The 27,654-nt window shown below is 47.0% G+C and overlaps 1 protein-coding gene across 12 annotated transcripts in view; it reads right to left on the minus strand.

Moving 5' to 3' along the window:
* The window catches only part of HUWE1 (HECT, UBA and WWE domain containing E3 ubiquitin protein ligase 1), a 113,430-nt gene that overhangs the window by 57,695 nt on the left and 28,081 nt on the right, over positions 1–27,654 (minus strand). For 8 of the 12 annotated variants that reach the window (XM_040405170.1, XM_040405162.1, XM_040405169.1 and 5 more), the window contains exons 2-27: positions 26,460–26,598; positions 24,929–24,996; positions 24,413–24,511; positions 23,956–24,162; positions 23,053–23,205; positions 22,906–22,968; positions 22,639–22,716; positions 21,230–21,277; positions 21,072–21,140; positions 20,189–20,288; positions 19,108–19,208; positions 18,861–19,011; positions 17,951–18,078; positions 17,522–17,662; positions 16,305–16,410; positions 16,040–16,144; positions 15,849–15,950; positions 15,680–15,760; positions 15,226–15,332; positions 14,420–14,597; positions 13,975–14,093; positions 13,639–13,850; positions 10,319–10,376; positions 9,040–9,216; positions 7,704–7,949; positions 7,469–7,602 (exon numbers count right to left, since the gene is read on the minus strand). In XM_040405170.1, the coding sequence (XP_040261104.1) occupies positions 7,469–7,602; positions 7,704–7,949; positions 9,040–9,216; positions 10,319–10,376; positions 13,639–13,850; positions 13,975–14,093; positions 14,420–14,597; positions 15,226–15,332; positions 15,680–15,760; positions 15,849–15,950; positions 16,040–16,144; positions 16,305–16,410; positions 17,522–17,662; positions 17,951–18,078; positions 18,861–19,011; positions 19,108–19,208; positions 20,189–20,288; positions 21,072–21,140; positions 21,230–21,277; positions 22,639–22,716; positions 22,906–22,968; positions 23,053–23,205; positions 23,956–24,162; positions 24,413–24,511; positions 24,929–24,973 (3,008 nt within the window). In that variant the 5' untranslated portion in view covers positions 24,974–24,996; positions 26,460–26,598. The remainder of the gene's footprint in view (positions 1–7,468; positions 7,603–7,703; positions 7,950–9,039; positions 9,217–10,318; positions 10,377–13,638; positions 13,851–13,974; positions 14,094–14,419; positions 14,598–15,225; positions 15,333–15,679; positions 15,761–15,848; positions 15,951–16,039; positions 16,145–16,304; positions 16,411–17,521; positions 17,663–17,950; positions 18,079–18,860; positions 19,012–19,107; positions 19,209–20,188; positions 20,289–21,071; positions 21,141–21,229; positions 21,278–22,638; positions 22,717–22,905; positions 22,969–23,052; positions 23,206–23,955; positions 24,163–24,412; positions 24,512–24,928; positions 24,997–26,459; positions 26,599–27,654) is intronic. The other 4 variants (XM_040405172.1, XM_040405171.1, XM_040405166.1 and 1 more) reach the window with 1 other exon arrangement.

Raw genomic sequence — 27,654 nt, forward strand, 5'->3', positions numbered from 1 at the left:
GAATGTTGTTACACATCCATAATCCGTGCCATAGGTCTGTGTTTGAGGAGTTACATTTAGGAGAGTTTGTTATTCTTTATGGATTTTTATAATTTTTGGGGATGTTAAAGGGTTTGTCTCATCATGGACAATAGGGGCATATCGCTAGGATATGCCCCCATTGTCTTATAGGTGCGGCTCCGTTCTCTATATAATTGTGGGTCCCAGACCTATAAGACAATGGGGGCATATCCTAGCGATATGCCCCCATTGTCCATGATGAGACAACCCCTTTTAATCTTAGATATGCTTTATGTATTATTTTGAAGGTTTCTTTCCATCTTTCGCTATATGTACATTTTTTTATTTTGACCATCCTTCCAATATTTTTTTTGTATGCTTTAATATGAAAGCTGAAGGGCCCATGTCTAAAAGGTTTGGGAATATGTGCATGTGAATATAAATCTTGTAAGTTTTTATATAGGCTTGATATTGATGGATGATTTTGAGGTGTTTTCTATAAAAGATCAAAAGGAGACTTTTGTATTACTTACCAGTAAAGTCTCTTTCTCGCTCTTCCTTGGGGGACACAGGAAACCATGGGTATAGCTCTGCTCCCTAGGAGGCGTGACACTAAGTGAAAGCTGTAAGCCCCTCCTCCATCAGCTATACCCTTCAGCCTGGAGAAGAGACTGCCAGTTGCGTGTCCAAGTAGTGAAAGATAACCACCAACCGGAAAAAGAACCGTCAAGCCCCAACGGGGGCAACCAAGCCGGAACCACAACTGTAAACCCAAATGAAGGGCGGGTGCTGTGTCCCCCAAGGAAGAGCGAGAAAGAGACTTTACTGGTAAGTAATACAAAAGTCTCCTTTTCTCGCCCATATTCCTTGGGGGACACAGGAAACCATGGGACGTTCCAGAGCAGTCCCAGAAGGGAGGGACCAGAACAAACTAGACCAACACCGGAGGCATCAATCAACTGCCGCCTGCAACACCAGACGGCCTAAAGCAGCGTCAGCCGACGCATGAGTATGCACCCTGTAGAACTTGGTGAAGGTGTGCAAGGAGGACCAAGTGGCCGCCTTGCAAATCTGCTCCGTAGAAGCCCGATTTCTCTGAGCCCAGGAAGCCCCGACCGCTCTAGTGGAATGAGCGGTAACACCGAGGGGCGGAACCTTGCCCTTGGCGAGATAAGCCTCAGTAACAGCCATCTTGACAAAACGGGCGATAGCAACTTTGGATGCCGCCAACCCTCTGCGTGACCCCTCCGGAACCACAAAGAGCGAGTCAGTACGCCTGAAAGAGCCGGTTACCTCCAGGTAAGCCTTGAGCGCCCTGACAACGTCCAGGCGATGAAGTTCCCTCTCCCTAGGGTGGGAAGGGGAAGGACACAAAGAGGGGAGAACGATGTCCTCGTTCAGATGAAAGGCGGAGACCACCTTAGGAAGGAAGGAAGGGACCGGACGAAGAACTACCTTGTCCTGGTGGAACACTAGGAAAGGTTCCAGACAGGAGAGTGCAGCCAATTCGGACACCCTCCGAAGAGAGGTGACTGCTACAAGGAAAATAACCTTGCAGGACAGAAGTCGCAAGGAAACCGTCCGCAGAGGCTCGAAAGGAGAAGCCTGGAGCGCTGAGAGAACCAGGTTCAGGTCCCAGGGCGGTACCGGAGGCCGGTACGGGGGAACCGCGTGAGCCACGCCCTGAAGGAAGGTCTTGACAGGACCAAGGGGGGCCAGTGGGCGCTGAAACAAAATGGACAGCGCAGACACCTGACCCTTCAAAGAACTAAGACCCAGACCTTGGGCAAGTCCGCTCTGCAGGAAGGACAAAACGGTGGGGAGAGAAAAGCGGAGCGGAGGAATCCCTAGATCGGCACAGAACCCCAAATAGGTCCTCCAGGTCCTATAATAGATCCTAGAAGAGGACGGCTTACGGGCGCGGATCATGGTGCGGACGACGTCCGCAGAAAAACCCCTACGTGTCAGGACGGTGGTCTCAACAACCACGCCGTCAAACGTAGGGACCTTAAACGCGGGTGGAAGATCGGTCCCTGAGAGAGAAGATCTTCCCTGGCGGGCAGCGGCCAGGGCGCGTCTGCCAGGAGCAGCATGAGGTCGGCATACCAAGACCGGCGGGGCCAGTCCGGAGCGACCAGAATCACCGAGACGCCTTCCGCCGCGATCTTCCGAAGGACCTTGGGCAGGAGTGGGATGGGAGGGAATATGTATGGACGCGCGAAGCCTCGCCAAGGAAGAACGAGGGCGTCGGCTCCGCAAGCTCCCGGATCCCTGGCCCTGGACAGATAGGCGGGGACCTTGTGATTGAACTTGGAGGCCATGAGGTCCACGTCCGGTATGCCCCAACGAAGGCAAATGGCCTCGAATACCTCCGGGTGAAGAGACCACTCGCCGGGGTCGACAGTGGTGCGACTGAGGAAGTCCGCCGCCCAATTGTCCACCCCTGGAATAAAAATTGCCGATAGGGCCGGGACGTGGGCTTCCGCCCAACGGAGAATGCTGGAGACCTCCCTCATTGCAGCAGCGCTGCGAGTGCCCCCCTGGTGGTTTATGTACGCCACAGCCGTGGCGTTGTCCGATTGTACACGAACTGGATGACCCTTCAACAGATGAGTCCAGTGTCGTAGAGACAAAAGGGCCGCTCTCAGCTCCAGGACATTGATCGAGAGTTTGGACTCCAATGGAGACCAAATGCCCTGGACGGATCGGGGAGGAAACACGCCTCCCCAGCCCAAGAGACTGGCATCGGTTGTAACCACCAACCAGCTGAGTGGCAGAAAAGACCTGCCCAGAAGAGGGGACTGTAACCACCAGCGGAGAGATGACCTCACCGGAGGCGATAGATGGAAGGGATGATCCAGAGACTGCGGCGATTTGTCCCAGGAGGAGAGGATCGCCCGTTGGAGAGGGCGGGAGTGAAACTGCGCAAACGGGATCGCCTCGAAGCAGGCAACCATCTGCCCCAAGACCCGCATGCAGAAGCGGAAGGACGGTCGACGGTGGAGAAGGAGACCCCGAACCGCCCCACGGAGGATCAGACGTTTTTCCGAGGGAAGACGTACTTCCGCCGCTCCCGTGTCTAAAAGCATTCCCAGGAAGACCAGTTGTCTGGAGGGGGGAAGGGAGGACTTGGGGAAGTTGATGACCCAACCGAACCTCGTCAGAGTCTCTAGAGTGAGATCCACGCTGGCAACCGCTTGAGAAAGGGACGGAGCCTTGATGAGGATATCGTCCAAGTACGGTAGCAGAAAAACACCCCTGGAACGGAGTAAGGCCAAAACCGGGGCCAGGACCTTGGTGAACACCCGGGGGGCTGTTGCCAGCCCAAAGGGAAGGGCGACAAACTGGAAGTGGAGGTCCCCCACGGCGAACCGGAGGAAGCGATGGTGACACCGGGCTACCGGAACATGGAGGTAGGCATCCTGTATATCGATGGAAGACATGAAATCTCCCTGCTCCAGGGAAGCCACCGCGGAACGGAGGGACTCCATCCGAAACCGTCGAAGGAGGAGAAAACGGTTGAGCTTTTTGAGGTCCAAAATGGGCCGCATGGAACCTCCCTTCTTGGGAACTACAAAGAGGTTCGAGTAGAACCCTTGGAACCTTTCCTCTAGAGGAACGGGGGTAATCACCCCCCTGTCCAGTAAGGCTTGAACGGCCGCGGAGAACGCAACCGCGCGTTTCGGGTCCCGTGGCAGGCGGGAGCGAAAGAACCGATCTGGAGGGAAGGATGCAAATTCGATTTTGTATCCGGAGCACACAATTTCGAGGGCCCAGGCGTCGGAGACGTGAGCCAACCAGACGTCCCTGAAAAGGAGGAGCCGGCCCCCCACCCGGGTGGGTGGGGGCGCGCCTTCAGGCAGAGGATTGCTTTGCTGCGGGTGTGCGGGCAGCCTGCGGCTTGCGCCAGGAGGGCTGCGCCCGAAAAAAACGGCTTCCTATGCTTATCCTGGGGAGGAGCCGAAGCGGCAGCTGTGGTGGGAGCCCCAGAGGCCCTGCGGGAGGACCGAAAACGAGACGCACCAGGGCGTCCGCGGGGGGCGCCCCTGGCTTGGGGTTGAGGAAGATGGGTGCTTTTACCACCCGTGGCCTCCGAAATAAGTTCGTCTAGGCGGACCCCGAAAAGGCGGGAACCCGCAAACGGTAGCCCCGCCAAGGAACGTTTGGAGGCAGCGTCCGCTTTCCAAACCTTCAGCCAGAGCTCCCTCCTGACGGAAACTGCCAGGGCGGAGGAGCGTGCAATAAGGGCTCCCGCATCAAGGGAGGCCTCACAAACAAAATTCCCGGCCCGAACAATAAGCTGGGCCAAGGAACGCAGGTCCTGGATAGGGACGTCCGAGTCCAACTCCTGTTCCAGCTGCGCACCCCAAGCAGAGATTGCTTTCCCTGCCCAAGCAGAGGCAAAAACCGGTCTGAGAGCCGAACCGGAGGCAGCAAAAATGCCCTTAGAAAGGGTCTCCATGCGACGGTCCTCCGCTGACTGAAGAGAGGACCCGTCGGGAACAGGGATGGCCGTGTTCTTCGACAGCCGGGCCACAGGGGGGTCCACCTTGGGTGGGGAAGACCATGTGGCCACGACATCTGCTGGAAAAGGATAGCAAATGTCCAGCTTCTTGGGGTTGACAAAACGGGCGTCCGGTCGAGCCCAAGCCTTAGACACCACAGAGGAGAAATCAGAGTGGATTGGGAAGACTTTTGAGACCTGCCTGGGTCTGATAAATGAGACGCTAGCTGCGTCCGAGCTAGGGGGATCATCCTGCACCTTAAAGGTGTCACGAATATCAGAGATGAGTTGACCCATCGCTGAGGCTAGCTTGGACGGCAGGGCCGAGTCCATTTCCAAATCTGAAACCGCCAATTCACCTTCAGAGAGCGAATCCTTTGGGGAGGAGAGGCTCGTCTGGGTGCGCACGCGTGGCGGGGAGAGGGAGGCATCCGAGGAGGAGGCTCGCTCTACTCTAATACGCTTCTGAGAGTGCCTAGCTCGGGAGGGGTCACTAAAGGAGAGTGAACCCGCTGCAGCGGCAGAAGCGGTGGACCCGGAGGGCGCGACAGTAAGAGTGGCGTCCTGCGGGGTAGGCGGCCTGTCTATTAGGCGGCCCACGACATGAGTGAGGCTTTCCACGGCCTGGGACAGGGATCTAGCCCAGTCAGGCGGGTCAGAGGCAGCAGGGAGCGACACAGCGGGCGACTGAGGCTGCGGTGGAGCCCGACATGCAGTACAGTGCGGATCAGACTGCCCCCGGGGAAAGGGTTCCCTACAAGCAGTACAGGCATGGTACCAAGGCTTGGCGGCTGCAGAAGGGTCTGACATGGTGGAACAAAGATGTTGCACTTAAAGTGGGAGACCCCAAGGAAAGAAACGGGGATAACACCCAAGCGACAGTACTGTGGCACGGAGGGGGTTAAAAGTCCTACCAGACCCGGATGATGCAAGCGGCAGCGGTAAGGGGGAACAGACTGAGGAGGCTGTGGAGGAGAGGCAGCAGCACCGGCTTCGGATCGCACTGCAGAGAGGATTCCACGCAGCACTGTGCGATGAACCCGGAAGTAGCGGAGCGCATGTAGGAAGCTCCGCCCCCTCCCTGCCGCTCTGAAGCAGAGCCGCGCGCGCGCGGCAAAATGAACTTAACCCCCAAGGATAATGAAGTGCCGGCCTGAAATGGCGCCGTTCACGCCAAGAAAACGGCCCCCTCCGCGCCTGGATGTGGCAGAAGGCAGCGTCCCTGCCAAGGACTTGCCCAGATAAACTCCCCTGCCCGGTAACGGTCCGATATCGGGGGGGGGGGGGGGGGGGGGGGGAGGGGTGGGCGCACGATGTAGCAGTGGCCATGTAGTAACAGTGGCCATGGGAGCCCAGGAGGCCTGTAGCAGCGGTGGGAGGGAGGAAGGGGAGGCTGGAGCAGCCTGTCTCACCATACGCTGTCTTCACCCTCAATCCATCCAGCGGGGTCGCCCCTTCAGCTCCTGGCACCGCAGTGGCAGCAAGCCGGGGGAGGGACTTGGCGTGCGGGCGACCCTGAGCTGGCGGGACGCAGGGGAGCGAGGCTGCCCTGGTCCACCTTGTCTTCTGTGGGGGAGGCGGCAGTGCGGAATTACCGGCACTGGCGCAACTCAACCCCGGGAGAAACAGAGGGGTCTAATGCGCCTCTGTTGTCCCTGTAAGTAGAAAAAAAACCGAATTAAAAACAACAAATAACGTAAAAATAAAAAATCATAGGAAAACAACCCTGCATAAGCAGGGGGTGTCTTGCCTCCTTGGACACTAAGCAAAAACTGGCAGTCTCTTCTCCAGGCTGAAGGGTATAGCTGATGGAGGAGGGGCTTACAGCTTTCACTTAGTGTCACGCCTCCTAGGGAGCAGAGCTATACCCATGGTTTCCTGTGTCCCCCAAGGAATATGGGCGAGAAATGATGTTTCTGTAGCTTCTTTACCTAGATTCTGTCATCTAGATTGGAGAAAAAAATGAGAATATTTGTGCGTAGGTGAGGAATTGGTTATTTTTTAGGTTATATTTCATTAATTATTTCTTTTTCGGCAAGCCAACTTTTGTCAGATTCATGCATTTGTTGGCCCATTTTGTGAATTCGCTTTTCATTCTTTAAATCTGTTGTGTTTTCCAGGAGTAAATTCTATATGGTTCCATAGCGGCATGTGTTTAGATAAGAGATACGGTAGTTTTCGCATTTTTCGGATTTCTTTCCATGTTACCAATGTGTCTCTTAGGACTATTGATCTCTTTGGTCGGCCAGTAGGTGTAATTTGTGTGTAAGAGACTTTTGAGATTTTCCAGAGCTATTAATGCTTCTTCTAAAGGAGTGTTGGAGTAATGCTGAGAGTCCTGTAGCCAGTCTAGATATGTGCCTTTAACGTTTTTTAATTCCTGGCCATTTTCAATGGAATTCTGCATGTGGATCCCTCAAAGAATAAGCAATAAGAATGGACAGGACGCTTCCCCCCCCCCCCCCCCCCCCCCCCCCCCCGCAGTGCAGCATGCGGAAGCAGACTGTGCCATATGGTTTAAAATGCAGATTCCCCATTAAAATCGAAGGGGAAAGTCTGCATGCGCTTTTGGAAAGGATTTTTGGCGTGTAATCCGTGCAGATACTCCAAGTGAACTTCGCCTTAGATAGTTTGACGTTGCCAATTCAGGTAGATCCGGATCTATGTTATGAACAATTGAAGGGGCATTCCCATTTAAGAATGTCAGGATATGGGATAACGTTGTGATATTCGTTTCTCGTCAATGACGGTGATGCATGGAGATCCCCTTCTGCCCCACCTGTACAACAATTCATTGGTCCACCCACCATGCAGAGAACTTTCAATACACAGCAGGTGGATGGGAGCACAGATGTGCATGGCCCAAGCCTTCAGAAAAGTTGCTGTCAGTCTAATATATGAAAGTGAGAAGCAATGGATGAAAGATAAATAGTTACACATACAGAGCCACACGAGTGGTCGTACCTGTTCGGAGTACACAGAGAAAGCAAAACGGTGCTTTCCCACACCAGAGAGCAGTATAGCTGGCTAAGCTTGTTCAACACATTGAGTCCCAACTGGGAGCCCCACTGGTTCACAGATATGGCGCGGATCTCACTCTGAAAGTTAAAACAGAAAAAGAGCAGAGTTATTAAAATATTATGAAATACTGGTAAAACAAAGATTATAAACCATCTGAACAGAAGGAAGCGCTGCTTACCTGTCCTACTCTGCACGTGTGGACAAACATCATGATGTAGGCATGTGCTGCAGTGAGAGCATGGAGCAGTGGTGTGGCCTGAGCAGAAAGCGTGGCATCTGTGACATTCCCGGCACAGGCCAACTCTCTCAGCAGTACAGATCCCCCTGGTGCCTCGATTGGTCGATGAAGAGGATCAAGAGAGGAAAGAATTGAGTCCAGCTGAAGGAGCCCTTCCTGGAGAACTTTGGGCTCATGAGATAACGTCTGACGGAGAAAAGAGAAGCGGCAATTTGGTTTTGAGCATGAAGAACGGAGTTCAGAATAAAACTAATGCAATGGTCTATAGGAGTATACGTTAAAAGGGTTGTCCCATTACAACTTAACTCCTACCAACAGTACAGGATTAAAGGGGTTATCCTGCAAAAAGATAGTGATGACCTACCATCAGGATAGGTCATCATAATAACATCAGCAGGGTTCCTGTTCCTGGCACCCCCGCGGATAAGCTGTTTCAGCAAGCTGCGATGCTCACCAGAGCTCTGGTGGGCGTTGTGGCCTCCTGGCAGACCACAAAGCACAGCGCCGTCCATTGTATAGCAGCTGTGCTTGGTATTGCAACCCATTTGTCAATAGGGTTGAGCTGCAACTATTCCACGTGACCAATGTACGGTGAGGTCACTGGCCTAGGAAGAGGCCACAGCACTCATGCAGCGCAAGATTTGATAACTGAGGATAGGTCAATTTTTTTCCCCAGACAACCCCTTCACGTGTCTGATCGGCAGGGGTCCAACCGCTGGGGCCCGGGCATTTGTACTTGGCTATTTCTGGCAGCCCCATAGAGCTGACTGAGTTGACAGCGTGCATGCATGTCCATTCTTGTGACCATTGGGGGCCCGGCAGTAACCCACAGCAATCCTGTGGGATCAGGGAGACGCTGCTGTAATGGGACAACCCCTTTAACCAATGTTATGAAGTCCTCATGCAGATATATAATTTTACACCCTATTAAGCCAATTCTTTATCATTCGGACGTGCCCGAACCACTCCAATGTGCTAAATTAGGTTATTTTCTCACAATAACCTGCCATTATTATTATTGACATCACCTGTATTTCTAGATTAACTTTTACTGAAGAGGGGTAGACAAGTTTCTGCAGACTTTAGCAGCGAGTTATACCACTTCTAGAACCACTTGATTTTTAGTAGCCAGGCAATAGGAAATCCATAGACGCCAACAGTTAAGAACCACAAAAAGTGCACACAGCAAATTTAATGGAGCCCTGGCGGCCTGGGTCTTGGGATTTGTCTAGCACTGATGCACACATTACACATATACTAGTCAACAAATACATACCAGGATGGATTTGCATACTCCAGCCACGGCCTGGCATGCAGCAGAGGTAGGGAAGTCAATAGGTAGGTTAGGAAGGCCCAATATGGTTACCAGGGGCAGGAGACCCTTCTGGCTCACAAACTCCTGGCAGTGATCATCTGTTGTGTTGTTGCTCAGTATGGATTCCACAAATTTCATCTGTGAATGAGAAAATGTGTAATATAATGATTAGATTCAGCACCAATCCTTAGTTGTACACTACCAAGAATAGGAGTCCATGTAGAACTATGTACGGTCTTATAAACCAGAATGTCAACCAGGCAGAATCTTATAACATTTTAAAGATTCTCAAGCCATAATGCTAGTGTGAACAGAGCCTAAAACATACCAGGAGAAAACATGTCCATCTTGCACAAACTTTTACTCATTTTCGGTTAGGAATAGTTTTTTTTAATTTATTTTTATAAAAAGTCAATTTTTAGTAATACATGCAGTTGAAAAAACAAACACTCACTACTGCAAAACCCTAATAAAACTGATAAGAATATGGCTTAAAAGAGTGTTTATGAGGTCAGGAGATCAGAGTTAAGAGCTGCACATGAGCTGTCAGCTAACAGAACTCAGGAAGAACAGTCTATTAAAATTTTTTAGCAGTCTTTGTGATACTGTGATATTTGCAGACTGTTCTTCCTGAGTTCCATCAGCTGACAGCTCATGTGCAGCTCTTAAAGGGGTATTCACATCTCAGACAATGGGGGAATATCGCTATGGACCCGCACCTCTCTCTCTCTAAAACAAAGCCTAACACGAGGCCAGCAAAGTGGTGACAGGCACTGCCAGGTCCAGCCACCAACAAGCCTTCCTATTGGTCCGTCGAAAATAGCCGAGAGGCGTGCTTGGCTATTTTCAGCATCCCCATAGAAATTAACAGGAGCGAACCACACTTGCGCGGCTACCACTCCCATTCATTTCTATGGGGCCAATGGAAATAGCCAAGCCAGCGCTCGGCTATTTTCTGCGGCCCCACAGAAATGAATTGAGAGCAGCCGTGTGGGGCGTGCCCTCCAGGACTCTGCGGGTCCCAGAGGTGGGACCTGCATCTATCAAACAATGGGGCCATATTCTAGTAAACCCCCTTTAACTCTCCTGACTTCATAAACACTCATTTAAGACCAAATAAGAAAATGACTTTTAGCCTAAAATGAGTAAAATGTAAATCAAAAAAAAATTGCCCCGAGGTTGCCTATAGACTTTAAAAAAAAATAATATATAAATAAAATAAAAAGTGAGTGAAACTTACCACGTTGAGAATGTAGTCCATGAGAGGAATCGGAATTCTTTCTTCGTTTCCCACCACACTGGTAAAGAGATTAGAAATACAGTTCACACACTATTTAGAGTGCGTTCACGTAGAGCGACATTTTTATAAGTTGTCATGGAAATACATAGGACTAGGTCTGACTAGATCAAGGCTACCTAAATACAGGTTACCATGGCAATCATCCCAACGTACAGTAAAACCCTGAGTATTTAGATTTACAGCCAGCACTGGAATTAGATCAGTCTTTCGCTGCCATTGCCTAATCCCATGATGCGGTATTTAAATTTTTTATTTTTTTTTGGGGGGGGGGATTAAAGAGGACCTTTCACTAGTTGAAAAATTAAAAAACTAACTATATCAGTGGGCAGAGCGGCGCCCAGGGATCCCCCTGCACTTACTAGTATGTCTGGGTGTCGCTCCGTTCGCCCGGTATAGGCTCTGGTGTGTGCAGCTCCCTCTTTTGTACGGGGCGGAGTTTTTGTTTTAGGGTTGTCCCAGGCTATGAGCTGTGCGCTATGAATGGCCAGCGCTGCAGCAAGGGACAACCCGTACAAAAGTGGGAGCTGCACACACCGGAGCCTATACCGGGCGAACGGAGCGGCGCCCAGACATACTAGTAAGTGCAGGGGGATCCCTGGGCGCCGCTCTGCCCACTGATATAGTTAGTTTTTTAATTTTTAAACTAGTGAAAGGTCCTCTTTAAATAGTGATGTTCTTACCCCCAGGTGGGGGCTGACTTCTGGCCCTGCCATGTTTCAGAGTATACCATGCACAGCGCCGTACATTGCATAGTGGCTGTGCTTGGCATTGCAGCTCGGTCTCATTCACTTGATTGGACACTGAGGACCTAGCGTAACGACCTAGAACACCCTTTAAAAAAAAAAAAAAAAAAAAGGCATAGCCTTAGCTCACCTGTCCCCTCTAAGATGCAATATATCTATCTATACTGGTGGCATCCAGCCTTTTCTAAGCATGCATGGCATTTTAAGATTTTGGTGATATGGAGCCACACTATATACTTAAAGGGAATGAGTCACTTTTTTTATTTTATTTTTTGCCAGTTAAGGGCTCTTTCACACTTGCGTTATTGTCTTCCGGCATAGAGTTCCGTCGTCGGGACTCTATGCCGGAAGAATACTGATCAGGATTATCCTAATGCATTCTGAATGGAGAGTAATCCGTTCAGGATGCATCAGGATGTCTTCAGTTCCGGTACGGAACGTTTTTTGGCCGGAGAAAATACCGCAGCATGCTGCGCTTTTTGCTCCGGCCAAAAATCCTGAAGACTTGCCGCAAGGCCGGATCCGGGATCAATGCCCATTGAAAGGCATTGATCCGGATCCGGCCTTAAGCTAAACGTCGTTTCGGCGCATTGCCGGACCCGACGTTTAGCTTTTTCTGAATAGTTACCATGGCTACCGGGACGCTAAAGTCCTGACAGCCATGGTAAGTGTAGCGGGGAGCGGGGGAGCAGCATACTTACCGTCCGTGCGGCTCCCCGGGCGCTCCAGAGTGACGTCAGGGCGCCCCAAGCGCATGGATCACGTGATCACATGGATCACGTCATCCATGCGCATGGGGCGCTCTGATGTCATTCTGGAGCGCCCGGGGAGCCGCACGGACTGTAAGTATACTGCTCCCCTGCTCCCCGCTCCTACTATGGCAACCAGGACTTTAATAGCGTCCTGGGTGCCATAGTAACACTGAAAGCATTTGGAAGACGGTTCCGTCTTCAAATGCTTTCAGTACACTTGCGTTGTTACGGATCCGGCAGGCACCTCCGGCAACGGAAGTGCATGCCGGATCCCAACAACGCAAGTGTGAAAGAGGCCTTAACCGGATAGCGACAAGTCTCCCTTTTTCTAACCTGTGTTTATTTTCTGATAGAAAAAATAAATTGCAATTTCCTGAACACAATTATGGGGTCGGCCATTTTGCCTGAGCTGTTCTTAACAGCATTTGGAAAGTCCCATTGGCCATTGATAATAAAATTACAGATATAGAAAAATGACTGACTCATTCAATCTCATTCAAGCACAGATTGGTCAATTAGAGGATATTAAAGTCATACAGTGAACGGAGAGCTCCAGCAGTCAGCCACGCGGGGCTTCACCCGGCAGACTTGGTTAGGTCACTACAATAAATGCGCTCTTGTGGGAAGACCAGCACAGCCAACATACAGAAGGGCAAGGTACTTGGCACCACAGTCTGGTTGCCATCGATCTTCCACAAATCAATCTGACATGAAAACCACTTTTAACTTAAAAAGGTTGCCCAGGCATACTCTATGGTCCGATATGAGGGGGAAGAGAAATGTAACTGCTAGCAGGGTGGTCGCAACACTGCAGGAATCACCCAGCACAAAGCTAGCACCGAGCTCAAGTCCCATTAATTAGGACATACTCATTGAGTGTTGGACAGCTGCCTTGGCAACACGACCACACAGCTTCTCTCCAGGCCCGAGGACTGATCGAGCAGGAGAATATTTTGGACAAATAAAGTGCGAACAAACAAATTTCAAAAATACAATGCATTCGGAAAGACTTCAGACCTTTTCATTTTTATTTATTTTTTTACATTTTATGTTGCGGATTTGTGCTAAAAAAATAAATAAAAAAAATAAAAAAGTTTTTGCATCAAACTGCACTCAATGCCCCATAATGAGAAAGTTGAAACAATATTTGAAGAGTCTGAAGAATTTGCTAATGCAATGTATTTATACAGTTTTAAAGGAGTTTTCCAAGATTTTTATACTGATGACCTGATAGGTCATCAGCATCTGATCGATGGGGGTCCGACACCCGGGATCCCCGCCAATCAGCTTTTTAAAAAGGGAGCAGCGCCCCTGCTTTTCCTAGGCCGAGTGACAATACGTTCATGTGTCACGTGGTCTAGACGCAGGTCAGCCACATTCAGGTGAATGGGGCCGAGAAGCGATACCAAGCACAGGCGCTATACAATGTACGGCGTTGTGCTTGGTAACCTGTAAGAAGGCAGCGGCGCTAACAGGAGCACCGCTGCCTTCTCAGAACAGCTGATCGGTGGGGGTTTCGGGGGTCGGAGGATAGGTCATCAAAAAAAAAAAAAAAAAAAAAAAAAAAAAAATCTGGAAAACCCTTTTAAATCCATAAGCCTGGAGCTGCAAGGCCAGGGGAAAGTAACATAACCTAATAATCTTATATTTTATCTTGAGAGTAATTTCTGTGAAGCTGCATTTCTCACTCCGCTGAGGGCTGCTCTATGTTCGTTCACACACAAAACAATGGCTATCGGTGTGCCAAGTACATAAAAACACTTACTGCTGGCTTGGTTCGACTTCGCTCTGCTGATTTGCAGTGAAACTCTGCATAGCTTGCACTTCTTCCTCCTCCTCGTCTTCACTGGAAGCCTCCTCTGCCGCATGGTTAGACCGGGGTGGAGGGGCAGTTGCTGTGCCATCGGCCTTTTGAATTGATGGCTTTTGACAAATATACTTTGGGTCCCTACCAAGATTGCATATTTCTTCTAAAAGCTAGAGAGAGAAGATAAAAACACTCAGGACATCCATAGGCCCAACCGCTTAATATTCAAAATGTTTACTTCCTGCGAAAATGATCACATAACCGGACAAAACAACAGACCAAACAGAGTCTTACCTTAATAATAGCAGTGGTGGCATCGGTTTTTAACGTGGGCTGGTGCCTCATCAGCTCATCAACAGCACTGCCCAGGTTAGAGGCTGTATCGCCTGCAGGAGACCGGAGAGAGGTCAAAGCTGGAAGAGACCACGGGCCTCTTAATCCCTCAGCTAGAGACCTGAAGAGAGCTATACTATGCTGCACTACAGGTCTCTTCAGCAGGGGTTAGAGGTGGTTTAGAGAAAACTGGGAAGTGCCATGGACTTTTCTGGTTAATGACAGAGCCTTGGAAAGCTAAACTTCAAAAGTTAACTTTGCTATGCAAAAAGAATCATTACCCACGGATTAACAAATCTGATACATGGATGGCTCTCATGGCAGGGATACGGTCGGGTAAACTGCTGTCTAATCTCTGGACCTCTATAAATAAAAGCTTTACAGACTTAAATAAATTGTTACTTACCTAATGGATCTGAGCTACGTCTCCTCCTCATGGCAGGAAGGTAGTCTGGTGATAACAATACTTTAAAAAGTCTTTCGAAAGGTTGGCACTGCACAAATGACTGCAAACCACGGGCATTCAGACAAAGTGCACTGAAAACATTTGGAAGGGAGCCTAGAACCTCCCGGGTAGCAGGTACCTAGAAGGAAAGGGGGGGGGAAGGGAAATCACATTAGTCAACTGTTATAAACAGAAGGGGCAGAAACGGTAATAACGTGTATGCTGCGTCAACTTTACCTAGTTCTGGGTACTACTCAAGGTAATTAAAAAAAAATAATTGAGCCTCCACTTTAAAAAGTGGTAGGCCTCTTTCACACGACAGTGAATCACAGACGTGTGATGGTCATGTTCACCAAGGACAGCACACATACTCCCTGACCTCAATCAGTAGTTTTCCGCTGACCATGGTTCAGTGGTAAACATGCCCTATTTTTGCTTGTGATCCCTCATGCACATTATAGTGCACGGGTCTGTGAAAACAACCAACACAACGCGGATACCATCTGCGTTTGGTCCGGTAATTTCATGGATCATTGCTAGGAGCTGTTCTGAAAACCAATTTTCAGCCTAGCAGTCTGTTGAATACAAATGACACACCGAGGGCAAAACACACACACACGGACCCAACACTGATTCTTCATGGACATCTTCACAGATGTCCAAAATACATCAAAACGCTCATGCGGTACTCCACATTGAGTGAAAAAAAATCCCCTTGTTAATCCATCACCCTATAAAATAATGTATATGGTCGGAGAGGTTCTTACATCTTTTATAAGCAGAGCATGCAGCATCACATCTGTCAAACCATTGTCTTGGAGAGAGGAGAGTAGAGAGGGCTCTTGAAACACGAAGACCGTTACCACTTCGGTAGCTGCAGAAAAACACAGGTTTTATCATGCAATAAAAACCACTTTCAACTCCATAATATCATGGATTGAAAGGGTATGTCTGTTACTACATGTTACAGCCTATCCAAGGGAGGACTGTTCTCTGGTCCACCGAATGGGAGTCCCGTTCTCCCCATCCTAGTGGAGCAGCAGCTCAAGCATGGACCCTGCTGCTCCATTCATTCTCTCTGGGACTGCCAGAGATGGGCTGCAAGCCTATAGAGAATAAACGGAGCAGAAGTGTGCATGCTCAACCTTCCACTCCCCGGACTAGCCCTTTAAAAACATCAGACATATTCGTTACGTAACCAGATTTCTTTATTAGACTTACCCAGCAAGAAGAGGGAAGGTCCGTAATATTCTGCATTACTGATTATGTGTTTCAGGGATGTTGGAAGAGTTCCATCCATCACTACAAAAGGAAAAGAAAACTGTTTCACCTCACGTGTTCTCAAAATTTCAGGCTTTTAGTCTTACTTTTTTTTTTTTTTTAAAGTTACCATGACGAATTCCGTCTGAGAAAGCCGGATCCTGAATTGCTTTCTTCAAAAAATTTAGCATAGATTTCAACAAGGCTGCTCTTTGTGGAATGCACTGCACCCCTGCAAAGCAAAGAAAATTGCCTGGTAAGTGCCTCCACCACTCCTCACATTCTGACTGTCACAGAATTGTACGCAACAGAAGTCCTTACCAGAGCGTGGCATTACTAAACTCCCTGCACTGCTACTTGTGGTCATAGGCCGTGGATCTGAGGACGTGGAAGGACCTGGGCTGCTTTCCATGGCTACGTCAGAAACTACAATACAAAAAGGCATTCCTGTGAGGACACTTAATAGTAAAACAAAATTTTCACTTGAATACAAGACGAGATATGTGTGTGCCTTGCTCGCTGCATCTGCAAGCAGGTGAATCTTTACTAGTGAATTAATTTACGCCCCAGCCTCCCAATGAACTACCTTCCATGTCTGTTTCCATTTCTTCTCCCTCCTGAACAGTGCTGGGGCGCTGAATTTTTGGTTTAATAACAAATGGACACTCTTTCCTGCACAAATCAACTTCATGCTGAGAGGAAAACAAGAGAAAGGGCATTAGAATAAAAGAGAATCAGCTTAAGAAACCAGATCTGAAATACAAAGACTGTTCAGTCTATGCATCCACCAAGAACTAAAGGACCCCCCGATTCCTGTGCGAATGCCACTCCATTCACTATGGATCTACCAGGGATAGTCAAGCAATGTACTTTGCAGTCCGATAGAAGTGAAGGGAGGTGATCAAACATGCACTAGTGCTCCATTCACATATGGGACTCCTTCAAGGGGAAGAGGGGAGCATTCAAAATTTTACTCCCTCATGTCTTTGCAGCCTCTAAGAAAGTAGGAGTAGGTGCTCAATCATCAGCCCCTTCTATACGCAATAAAGATGCAAAAGTGCACCACTGGAAAGCAGCTATGGATATCTGTGGGTTTATATCCCCAATTTGGTGACAGGCAATATACCATTCATTCTCTCGTGTGACTGTGCGCGTATCTTTTGGATGCATTAATTGATAGAAGATTATTGTGCTGCACAATAAGGATCCAACCGCTTGGACCCCCACAGATCACAAGTACAGGCACCCTGGTCCTCTGTTTGGAGTGATGGTTGAGCTTGCGCACCACTGCTCCATTCAAAGTCTATGCGCTATACTGGACAATATCCGGCCGTCCCCTAGAGATGAATGGAGCGTTGGTGCATGTAGTCAACCCTAGCTTCACTTAAACAGGGGAAATGGTCCACCAGAAATTGCAACGTATCCAGTGTTCTAATTAGAATACCCTTTACAGGGCTTGGCACGTGACCACAGGATTGGATTGCTTGGGGTCTGATGACTGGGACCCACACCAATCATAAAAAGGGGAGCCTTGAGTAAGTGGTACACAAGCATGGCCAATGGGATCCCCGTTCTCATGACCTTGGGGGTCCCAGTGGTCAGACCACAGGTGATAAATGTTGTCCGTGGGCCAAACCCTTTAACGAGGCTTGCAGGGAGGTCACATTTAAAGAGAGGTTGAGTGCCTTTTTTTGAATGCTTGCTTAGTGTCCCGTTTTTGATGACTGCACAGTTATTGATGTGCATATTTCTTTAACTATTTAAAAAAAACTGCACATTTCACCAACAAGGCTTTAATCTCACCTCCAGACGATAAATGAATATGGACAACCCGCTGTGAGACTGAAACGCCGCCATATCCAAGTTTGTAATGAGGTCAACAACCCTCACCGCTCGCGTCACAAACGTGATCTGGTCCTGTTCATCTCCTAGGAACTTGATCACCTGAGAAATATAATGCCAAAAAGAAAGCTCAAGGCGATGCTGCTGCTGAACAGAATATGTGAGCTGCTGTCATGGAGACCACAGCTATTAAGCCTTCATCGCAGCCCTCCGCTTGTGTACGCGACATCACCACTCCTGCGTTCCCTTCATAAACAATACATAAAAGACGAGCACGAGATGTTCACACCACAAGGACAAGTGACACCTACTGACTGGCAGACACGGCAGGATGATTTGGAATTTCTGGTAGGGACAAAGTAAAACCACTTCACAAAACAATAGCTATACCTTTAAAAGTGCTTCCATCATGCCACAAGAAACCAGTGCTTCACCACCGGCATCGTAACTGGCTAGATGATACAAGAATGAAAACAGAGCAGTGGCAAACTGATGAGGGTACGGCTCCATTGTGGGATCTGGGTGGAGGAACACATGCCGTTACTAAATGACAGACATTATTCTACATAAATCTACATTTCCCCCCCCCCCCCGATCTGTCTAGTGAAAGGCGGGCCCGTTTCATCACAGACAGCCCCTTTAAGACAAGAGCAGGTTAAAGGGAGTATTTTTAGGCCGATCATTATCGATTACTTATCCTCAGGATACAGAAAGCTGCTAACAAGCCATTCGAATGTCCACAAGTAATATATTTCCCCTCTGATGGCCGCTGCAAGGGATATAAGGGGCTGACTACTAATTTTGCCAGGCACACTCACTTGAATGGGACTGAGCTGCACACAGGCTCGTGTCGGAAGAGGCTGCAGCACTCAATGGAGCCCCGCAGTCTCTTCAAACAGCTGATGGTGCAGGGAGTCGGACCCCCATGGATCGGATATTGATCAACTATACTGTGGAAAAGTCATCAATACTGAACGCCTGGAAAACGCCTTTAATTTTGCAGGTCAGCCCCTTAAATCCTCTGCAGAGACCACCAGAGGGGTAATGTACTATATGTGGGCATTCAAATGGATTGATAACCTCTTTCCACTAGGAAATAGAAACCCTTATTGATGACATTTTAAGGTCCGGTAAGCTAATACTGTATTGCATAAAGTAATTTTGTCCCCTATACGGTTTTAGACAACATAATGCGTCTTCTGCCCATTTTAAATATCCGAAAAACACTGACCCTGCCTGACCATTCCAGCTTATCAAAGCAGTGTAGCCAATATTTCACAATATTAAGTTTCACACTCACCAATCATAGCCTGAATACAGTTTCGGACAAGAACAGGTAAAAAGCCATGGTAAGAGGCAGTACCAGTGCAGTCTATGATGCTGCTCAACTTTGGCGTTCTTTCCAAGTGAACAATAGAGGTCAAGGTTCTCAGAGACGCTGCTTTAATATCCTATTAAAATGAGAATCGCACAACACTTTTTATTGTACCATACATGAGTCAATGGAAGACTCAACTGCAATGATGGCTTGGAGAAAATGGTCTTACCATGAGCTGCTTGTCGGTTATCTGGAGAACATCCACTAATTCCTCTATTAAACCATTGTAAAGAATGCTGTTTGCAGACTCTTGCAAGGCATTAGAATAAACTGCAAAGACAAGAAAGATCTAGATTACATTTACATAAGCCTAGTCGGCAGGAAAGAGGAATAAAAATTGCCTCAGAACACACTTTTTTTTTACCCTACCCAAAACAGAAAATGGGAAGGAAGAAGCCCCCATACCCAAGTCCGCCAGGGAAATTAATGTAACAGCCAAATGTGAGCACTGAGCCATTTCCTACAGTCGTGTGGATTTCAATGAATAGCAGCTACTCTCGTGTGTCCACCCTGCTGCGAACGGGAACCCAGCGATCATATCCACACTTCTGACTTGTACAACTGACAGGCATCTACATGCATGAGCCATAATGCCTTCATCATGTCTGGAGAAGACTTACATTGCATTAGTCTTAAAGGGGTGTTCCAGAAGAAAAACATGGCTGCTCACGTCCAAAAACAGCACCACACCTGTCCACAGGTGCGGGGTGGTACTGCAGCTCAGCTTCTTCGACACGAATGGGGTGAAGATGCAATAAACACACAACCTGTGGACAGTGGGCCGCACTGTATCTGGAAATAAGCAGCGATTCGACTGAGAAGCAGTGGTAACGCCGGGGACCGAGAAGGTTCAGAATCTCGTGTGTGTAATATATATATATATATATATATATATATATATATATATATATATATATATATATATATATATTTACAATAACCCCTTTAAAAGGTGTTCTAGCTCCTAAAGTTACAGCTACAAGGAAATATCTATACTGAATATTACATTTAAAAAAAATAAAAAAAATAAAATAAAAAAAAAAAACACATGGCTTCTGCTATATAATACCATGGATGTCCTAAATCCTATAAGTGAGACCAATCTAACCAATCTAAAATTGGTTTAAAATAAATATTAAACCCTAGTGGTAGCTGGGCCTATACCCATGGTGCTATGTCCCCCAATGCCATCAACGTGAAACAAATATTAAATGATAGACGCTGTATTCAACACATTTTAAACCACATACCTAAAATAGAAATAGCGTGTAGTCTGGCCTGGACTGCTTGTAGTCTCTTCTTGTGATTAGAAAAACCATGAGCCAGTCGTATGTGAGTAAATAAAAGCATCTACAGAATAAAAATGAAACCAAATTCCAGATAAAAGCTATACATTATTACAAAATCTGAAAAACAGGTAGCCACTAGTAGTCAAAAGCCAATTAAGACAGCCGGTTGCTAGAAAAAGGAGGCACGGTCCTAATAAACCGTTGTGTCACTGTCTTCAATCCGGTTTCATTGGAGGCCATGTGTTGGCCAAAGCAAGCCAATAGATGACCATGCCGTCCCCCACCCACTGATAAAGCACTGCCAGAGACAAAGGGGGTCATTTATGAAACATGTCTAAATTAGGCGCATTTCTGGCATAGATTGCAGTGCAAAGGCCCTTTGTGCCGCAATCTGTGACTTCACCCCGCTCACGCCAGTTCTAAAAAAAAAAAAATTAAATTAAAAAGTGGGCGTGGGAAGGGGACGGGCCCATCTCAATTACCATTTTCTACGCCTGTTTCAGGTGTAGAAAATGGTCTAAATGTAAGACCGCAAGGAAGCTATTTTACATTTAGAAGCGGCGGTGGATTCGCAGAAGTTACTTAGAGGCCTGCGCCTCTTCATACCTCCGGCGGATCCACCACCAGGTATAGGGCTTATTAAGACCGGAGTCTAAAATGCCAGTCGTAATAAATGTGCCCCAAAGTGTTCTGGTGCTTTAATAGCACCAATGCCCCTTCATCCTAGAGACCAGTACGGGTAACAGCGGTAGCTTTCACCCTTTCAGCACACTGCTTAGGCAGGACACCCAGGATACAATCAGATTATACCGCCAAAAGCCTAAAAGCTAACAAATGTGTGTACCTGCTTGTCCTTGGGAATGCTGTGCAATTTAGTTAGAGACTCCATGATCTCAGAGGGACTTTCAGAAATCTGGAACACACAGCATGGCATGTCAACCATGAGCAAATGATTACACGTGAATCAGACAAATACTGCATTGCATATTAGCGATAACTTACCTTATCTAACTCTTCTATGTGAATGTAATGTAGTGTATTACTGGACGCCTGGAAAGACAGACATAAGGTTTATTGAACTACAAAAAGCACTTTTTAAATCCGGCAATGTGACATTTTGCTAATTCACAGGTTCAGGCTGCATTTATGTTAAAATCCCTTTTGAACGGCCACAGCTGCAAGTTATGTAATATCAGCAGTCAACACTCCACAGGCGCTAAATTCAGCTACTAACTCTGGACGACTGCTTCTCTCCAGCGTGACCGCGCTCTCAACCAAAACTCGGTGCATTGTCTCTCAGCTCATTGGGTATTCTCATCAGTGCGATGATAGATCAATGTCTGTGCAATTTCTTTTTCTCCCATTTTCCGCATGGAGTTTAGCTCTGACGCATTCTTTGCTATTGGTAAAGTTAGGCCAGTTTCAGACTAGCGTGTTCACTCTGTGTGAGAGTATGAATTCCCGTAGTGAACTGTACTTTGGCACTATAATGGTTTACAATGCTGTGTATCTCTGCCCGACCTCAGCTGTAATAATTTGTACAGAGGGCATTAGGTCACTACAAATCTTTACAGTTGAGGCTGGGCAGAGAAACATCATTATAATCAATCATATATGATGATTTGGTTATAATGTTGTGTGGTCTGGTCAAAGTTCACTGCAGGAATTGATGCTCCCACACAGAGCAGGCTCTTCTGAAACACGCACAAGAATACCTGATGCACTGAGACACAGGAATGGTTCTGGCCAGGAATGAGCACGCTCAACAGAAGCCATCCCCCACAGCAAGTAGTCATATCCAGCATCTGTGAAGCTGTATACGGAGTCTACCCAAGAACTGGCAAAACCTTAATCTTTCAATAGGATACAGGCGAACATTCAAGGGGAATTTTAACAAAAAAAAAACCTTAGTTTGAGAAATATATTGCAATAATATCTTGAAACTGCCTAATCAAAATTATACTAAGGGCTCATCCAGACGACTGTATGAATGGGTCCGCATCCGTTCCACAAAATTGCGGAGACGTTCATTTCTTTGGGGCCGCAAAAGATGCAGACAGCCGTAAGGTTAACACTTAAAAGTGGTGATTAACTGCTACCAATACAAACTTAGAATGCATACGCAAAGCCAATTAAAGGGTTTCTGTCACTCCAATTTTCGCTATTAAACGGGCTGACATTATAGATGTGAAAATGTCACCTGAATTTAACTCTGCATTTCTCTAGGAGCAGGTGCAACGCCCCGCCCCCTGCTCCTAGAGGCTCATTCGCATATAATAAAAGTTAAAATTACACAAAAACGGGCGCATACTTAAATAAAAGAAACGCAGAGTTAAATTCAGGTGACATTTTCACATCTATAATGTCAGCCTGTTTAATAGCGAAAATTGGGGAGAAACCCTTTAACTCACCCTTTTCTCTACTTTTACTTCAGATCCAGGTTCTGCATAAAATTCAAAATGAAGAGTAGTGGCGCTTGGTGGGTATTTCTACAGGGGAGGAAAAAAAAAAAAAAAAAAAAAAAAAAAAAAAAAAAATCGGTTAAATGGGAAAACACTATAATAGCATGTTTAGGATTGCGCAAATTCTAGAAGCCAAGATAAAAAAAATATATATAAAAATAAAAAAGCATGAAAAACTGCCAAACCAACATGACACAGGTTACACATTAAACTTACCGACATCTGCATGTCTTTGCAACACTCAGCAAGACCAAAGCCATTTTCTTTCCCTCCCCAACTCTGAAAATAAGAAAACCAAAAGTGATTACCATGACATTTTATATGGATTCATACAATTCTATACACACTGTACAGTAAGTTCACCTCTGCAAGATGCTGCAGTCGTGACAATAGGGGTGTTCTTTTGTCAGAGGCCAGACGCGTGATGTAATTGGATCTCTTGCTGAAGACATACAGAAGGTTTAGCACAGCCAGCACAACTTGCATGTCAGAAGAAGCTAGCAGAGTGGTCAGGTGCTAAAAAAAAATAATAATAATAAGCATTAACTTTTGCTCCATGTATTGAGTCCTGTAAAGATTTGCACATACAAAAAAAAACAAAAAAATAACTTAATCAATGGAAGAGGAAGTTACAAAGAGAGCACATGGACACTGAAGATGTGGTTACGTTAGGACCCGCATCTATTTAGGATGTGCTTACTTTGGAACCTACATCTATATCAGGCATGCGCAACCTGCGGCCCTCCAGCTGTTGCAAAACTACAACTCCCAGCATGTTCAAACAGCCTACAGCTATCAGCCTACAAATGGTGTAAAAAATAAAATAAAAAAAAATTGCTTGAAGATCTCGAACGAAAGCCTGTGCACTGTGAACTATGATATCACCACGCGGGCCGACAAGAGATTTTGCGCTAGATCTTCAATCAAGATGGCGGTAGCCGGCCTGTCACGAGCAAATGGATGAGGTATGATTTTTATTATTTATTATTTTTTTTTAACACCGTTCTAAAACTGTCAGATGCCGCGATCAGCTATACCTGAGGTGTACAATAAAGGGGAGCGAAGTAATTGCCGCTACCTGTCATTGTACCCACTACTTACAAAGAAATGCGCTTTGTGACGAAAGTGACTGTCAAATTCGGCGAAGCAGCCGAATCGAATTTAATACTTCGCTCATATCTAATTATATACAGCCAAGAGCTGAGGCCCCAGGTCTGGGATTTACCCAACCTAATGACAATTTCCATCTTTGACTACAATAACTACCTCGATCGAGCTGTAGAGATGCCGTGAGAAGCTGTATTCAATAAGTAAGGCAGTGAAGTTGAGCACTGCCAGAAGAAGCGCTTTCAGTTGCTCCTTCTCAGGTCTATCACACACAAGCATCCAAGACATGTTCTCCACAGTCTGCCCAGCGTCGGCCAGGATCCCATCAAAGCGATCCAAAAGGTCCACCCAATGATATAGCTCACACTAGAGAATAAAAAAAAAAAATTATTCAAATTATTATAAAGCAAACCACCCTCTCGAAGTCTCTTGCACAAAACAAAAAGTAACTTCATAACCATAAAGTAAAAGATAAAAAAGATAAACCAAATGCAAAAAGTATTAAACTCAGAACAAAACCATCCCATTACATGAGTCAGGTTACTTACAAAACCATCCCATTACATGAGTCAGGTTACTTACAAAACCATCCCATTACATGAGTCAGGTTACTTACTTTTCCTATGTTCCATGTTTTGATCTGCTGTAGTTCCAGCAGAAGTTGCTCATCAGTACAAAGTTTCAGCTTGTCAATCAGAGACCTGCAATCAGCAGGCTGCAAAACAGAAATATGGAAGCAAGCATTAGAACGGCATCACGAACGTGGACAAACACAGCGAGAATTACTCCTCTTAAAGGGGCTGTCCCATTACAAACACATTCCCTATCCACAGGATAAGAGATGTGTCTGACTGTTGGGACCCCTGCTGATCATGAGAACGGAGACTCCCCCCCCCCCACCAGTTGCCCCATTTGAATGAAGTGGCAATCATGCATGCGTGCAGGGCTCCATACAAATTGGGGTAGGGGGGACGCAACCAAAGCCCTGGTGAGCGTTGTACTTGGAGTAGGACGCCCAACGATCTCATATTAATGACCTATACCGAGGAATCCCTTCAATTCAGGTTCACACAGGGCTTAATCCTAATGGTTGAGATTGCAATACTTCTTAATAGGGGAAAGTCATACTCACTGCCTCTGTTGGCGTCTTCTTCAGCTTCGTCCTGTCCACCTTCATCTTGAGTTTGTCGATTCTACAAACTAGAAAGGAGACAAACCACATATTTTAGCTGTCATTTTTGTTTCTTCACATGCTTTAGACCAGGCATGCTTAACCTGTGGTCCTTCCGCTGTTGCAAAACTACAACTTCCATCAATAATGAATGCCCTAATAGCTGTAAGCAGCACAGGCATGCTGGGAATTGTAGTTTTGCAACAGCAGGAAGTCCGCAGGTTGGGCATCCCTGCTTTAGACCATTTCAATGAATCAGAACCATGGACAGCAACAACTATCTTAGGCTTCATGCACACGGCCGTTGTTTTGGTCCGCATCCGAGCCACAGTTTTGGCGGCTCGGGGGCGGACCCATTCATGTCAATGGGGCTGCAAAAGATGCGGACAGCACTCCGTGTGCTGTCCGCATCCGTTGCTCCGTTCCGTGGCCCTGCTAAAAAATATATATAACCATCCTATTCTTGTCCGCGCTTTGCGGACAAGAATAGGCAGTTATATTAAAGGCTGTCCGTGCCGTTCCGCAAACTGTTGAACGCGCATGGACGCCATCCGCGTTTTGCGGACTGCAAAACACACAACGGTCGTTTGCATGTAGCCTTACTTGAAGGGATGTTCTAGGATTTTACAGAGATTGGGGGTCATTTATCAAAGACCAGTGTTTTACGCCGCTCTCGGCTGGCCTTGGCTCCTAATTTATAACGAGGCCTGCGGGGTCTTGGGATTTTTTTATGCTAAAAACTGGCGTAAACCAACTTCATAAAGGACCCCCATTACCTATCCTTGGCATAGCCCAATGTGTTTTTAATAAGGGTCCAGCTCGGTGAACCCCCATTAAGTATTGTCAGCTGTAGACAGGAACACTCAGCGAACGCCCCATCCCATTCAAGAGAATAGGGCTAGCCTACAGTACTAGACACAGGGTCATGGACTTGTGTGTCAATGGGCTGCTCCACTGAGTGCCACTGTCCCTTTAGTCTGCTTATTGGTGGAGTATCAGGAGTGGGATCAGATACTGACGGCCCCTCCTAAAGACAGGCAATCAATGTAAAGAAAATAATAATCTGCAACTCTGTCTAACACCCTGCATGAGTAGCTTATAAATGAGCAAAGATAATAAATTCGGATGATTACCAGCCATTTACTTTCCTTACACTTCGCTCCTCAGCTGTTTTTTAGGCCGGCTCCATTAGGACAGAGCTGCGATTTGTCTCTCCAGTTTACCTACAGTGTCTATAGGGGGTGTGACAGTCTGAGACACACCCACCGTCACACCATTGGTTCAGGCTACGGCAGTCTGAACCAATGACGCAACAGGAGGTGTGTCTCAGACTCCCAGTAGACACCGTAGCTAAACCATGGTCACAGATCCCAGCTCTGCCCTAATGGAGGGGAGCTAGAAAGCAGCTGAGGAGCAAAGTCTGAGGACAATAAATAGCAGGCAATCGCCCCCTTACATATGGCATCCTGATGAAGGACTTCCATCAACTTACTCTAGCTGGAACCAGCAGGGCACGTGAAAGGAGCAGAAAACTGCATTTGAAAGAGTCTGTTGCAAGACCTCGCAAGTGTTGTCCAGAAACTTCAAGGAACCAGGACCTCAGAGAGGATGTACTCACAACGCCGCGCCAACTAGAAATAAAAGGAAGACGACGGTTACGTCAATCCATACATGAGGCAAACACATGCGCAGTCCAACTACCTGCTCCTCTGCCCATAATGGGCACAGTAGTGCGCAGGTGCGGGACTCGAGTGGAGCGGCGCAGTCGCGAGCTCTGGGAGGGAGAGGGGGTGGTAATAATAATAACAGGAAACAAAGGGCCGCCAGAGGGGTAGTTTTCTGGGCACATCACCGAGGGGCCTGGGCACTTGCCGAACCTCATTAACATAAGTTTAAAAAGTCTTTTTTTGGAAGATCTCAGCATTTTTTGCGGAACAATCTGTACTTTTAAATTGATACCATTTTGGAGTATGCGTGACTTTTTGATCACATTTTATTACTTTTTTGGGGTAAGAAGCAATAAAAAAAAAATGGCAAATTGGCCATTTTGACCCTTTTTTTCGTTACGCCTTTCACCGTATTGGATTATTTTCTATTTTAATAGTATGGGCGTTTTCGGTCACGGTGATACTCTCAATGTTCATATTTATTGCTATTTAGGCATTTACTTTTTAATTATACGGAAAGGGGGGCGATTTAAACCTTTATATATTTTACTCTTTTTTTGTGATCATTATGTGCCTCATATGAGCTTATTACATTTATTTTTATTTTGGTTTATCAGGAATTTATTACTAGCTTATTTTGCTCACTTTTGCTCATTTCTTATCTTGGCCTGCCATCTAGTGGCCAAAATAAGAATTGCAGTTTGAATACTGTTGGCTTAGTAAAGATACCAGTAACTATGCCCGGATTGGACACACGGGGCATAGGAAGGAAGCCCGGAAGCACAAGCTTCCGGGTTTTTGCGCATTTAGGTGCCGTGATCTCACTTGATCACGGCATCTAAAGCATTTAATTACCGCGATTGGCATTATTGCTGGTCACGGTAATTAGCCGCAGGTCTCTGCTGTATGAAACAGCAGAGATCTGCTGGCCATGACGCCCACTGCACGTGCGAGCGGGCAACAAGTTTACACATTGCCTAAGGGTTAAAAGCTATGGAAACCTTCGGGGGGCAATTTTAT

Source organism: Bufo bufo, chromosome 8 (assembly GCF_905171765.1).
Source record: "Bufo bufo chromosome 8, aBufBuf1.1, whole genome shotgun sequence".
Taxonomy (NCBI): Eukaryota; Metazoa; Chordata; class Amphibia; order Anura; family Bufonidae; genus Bufo; species Bufo bufo.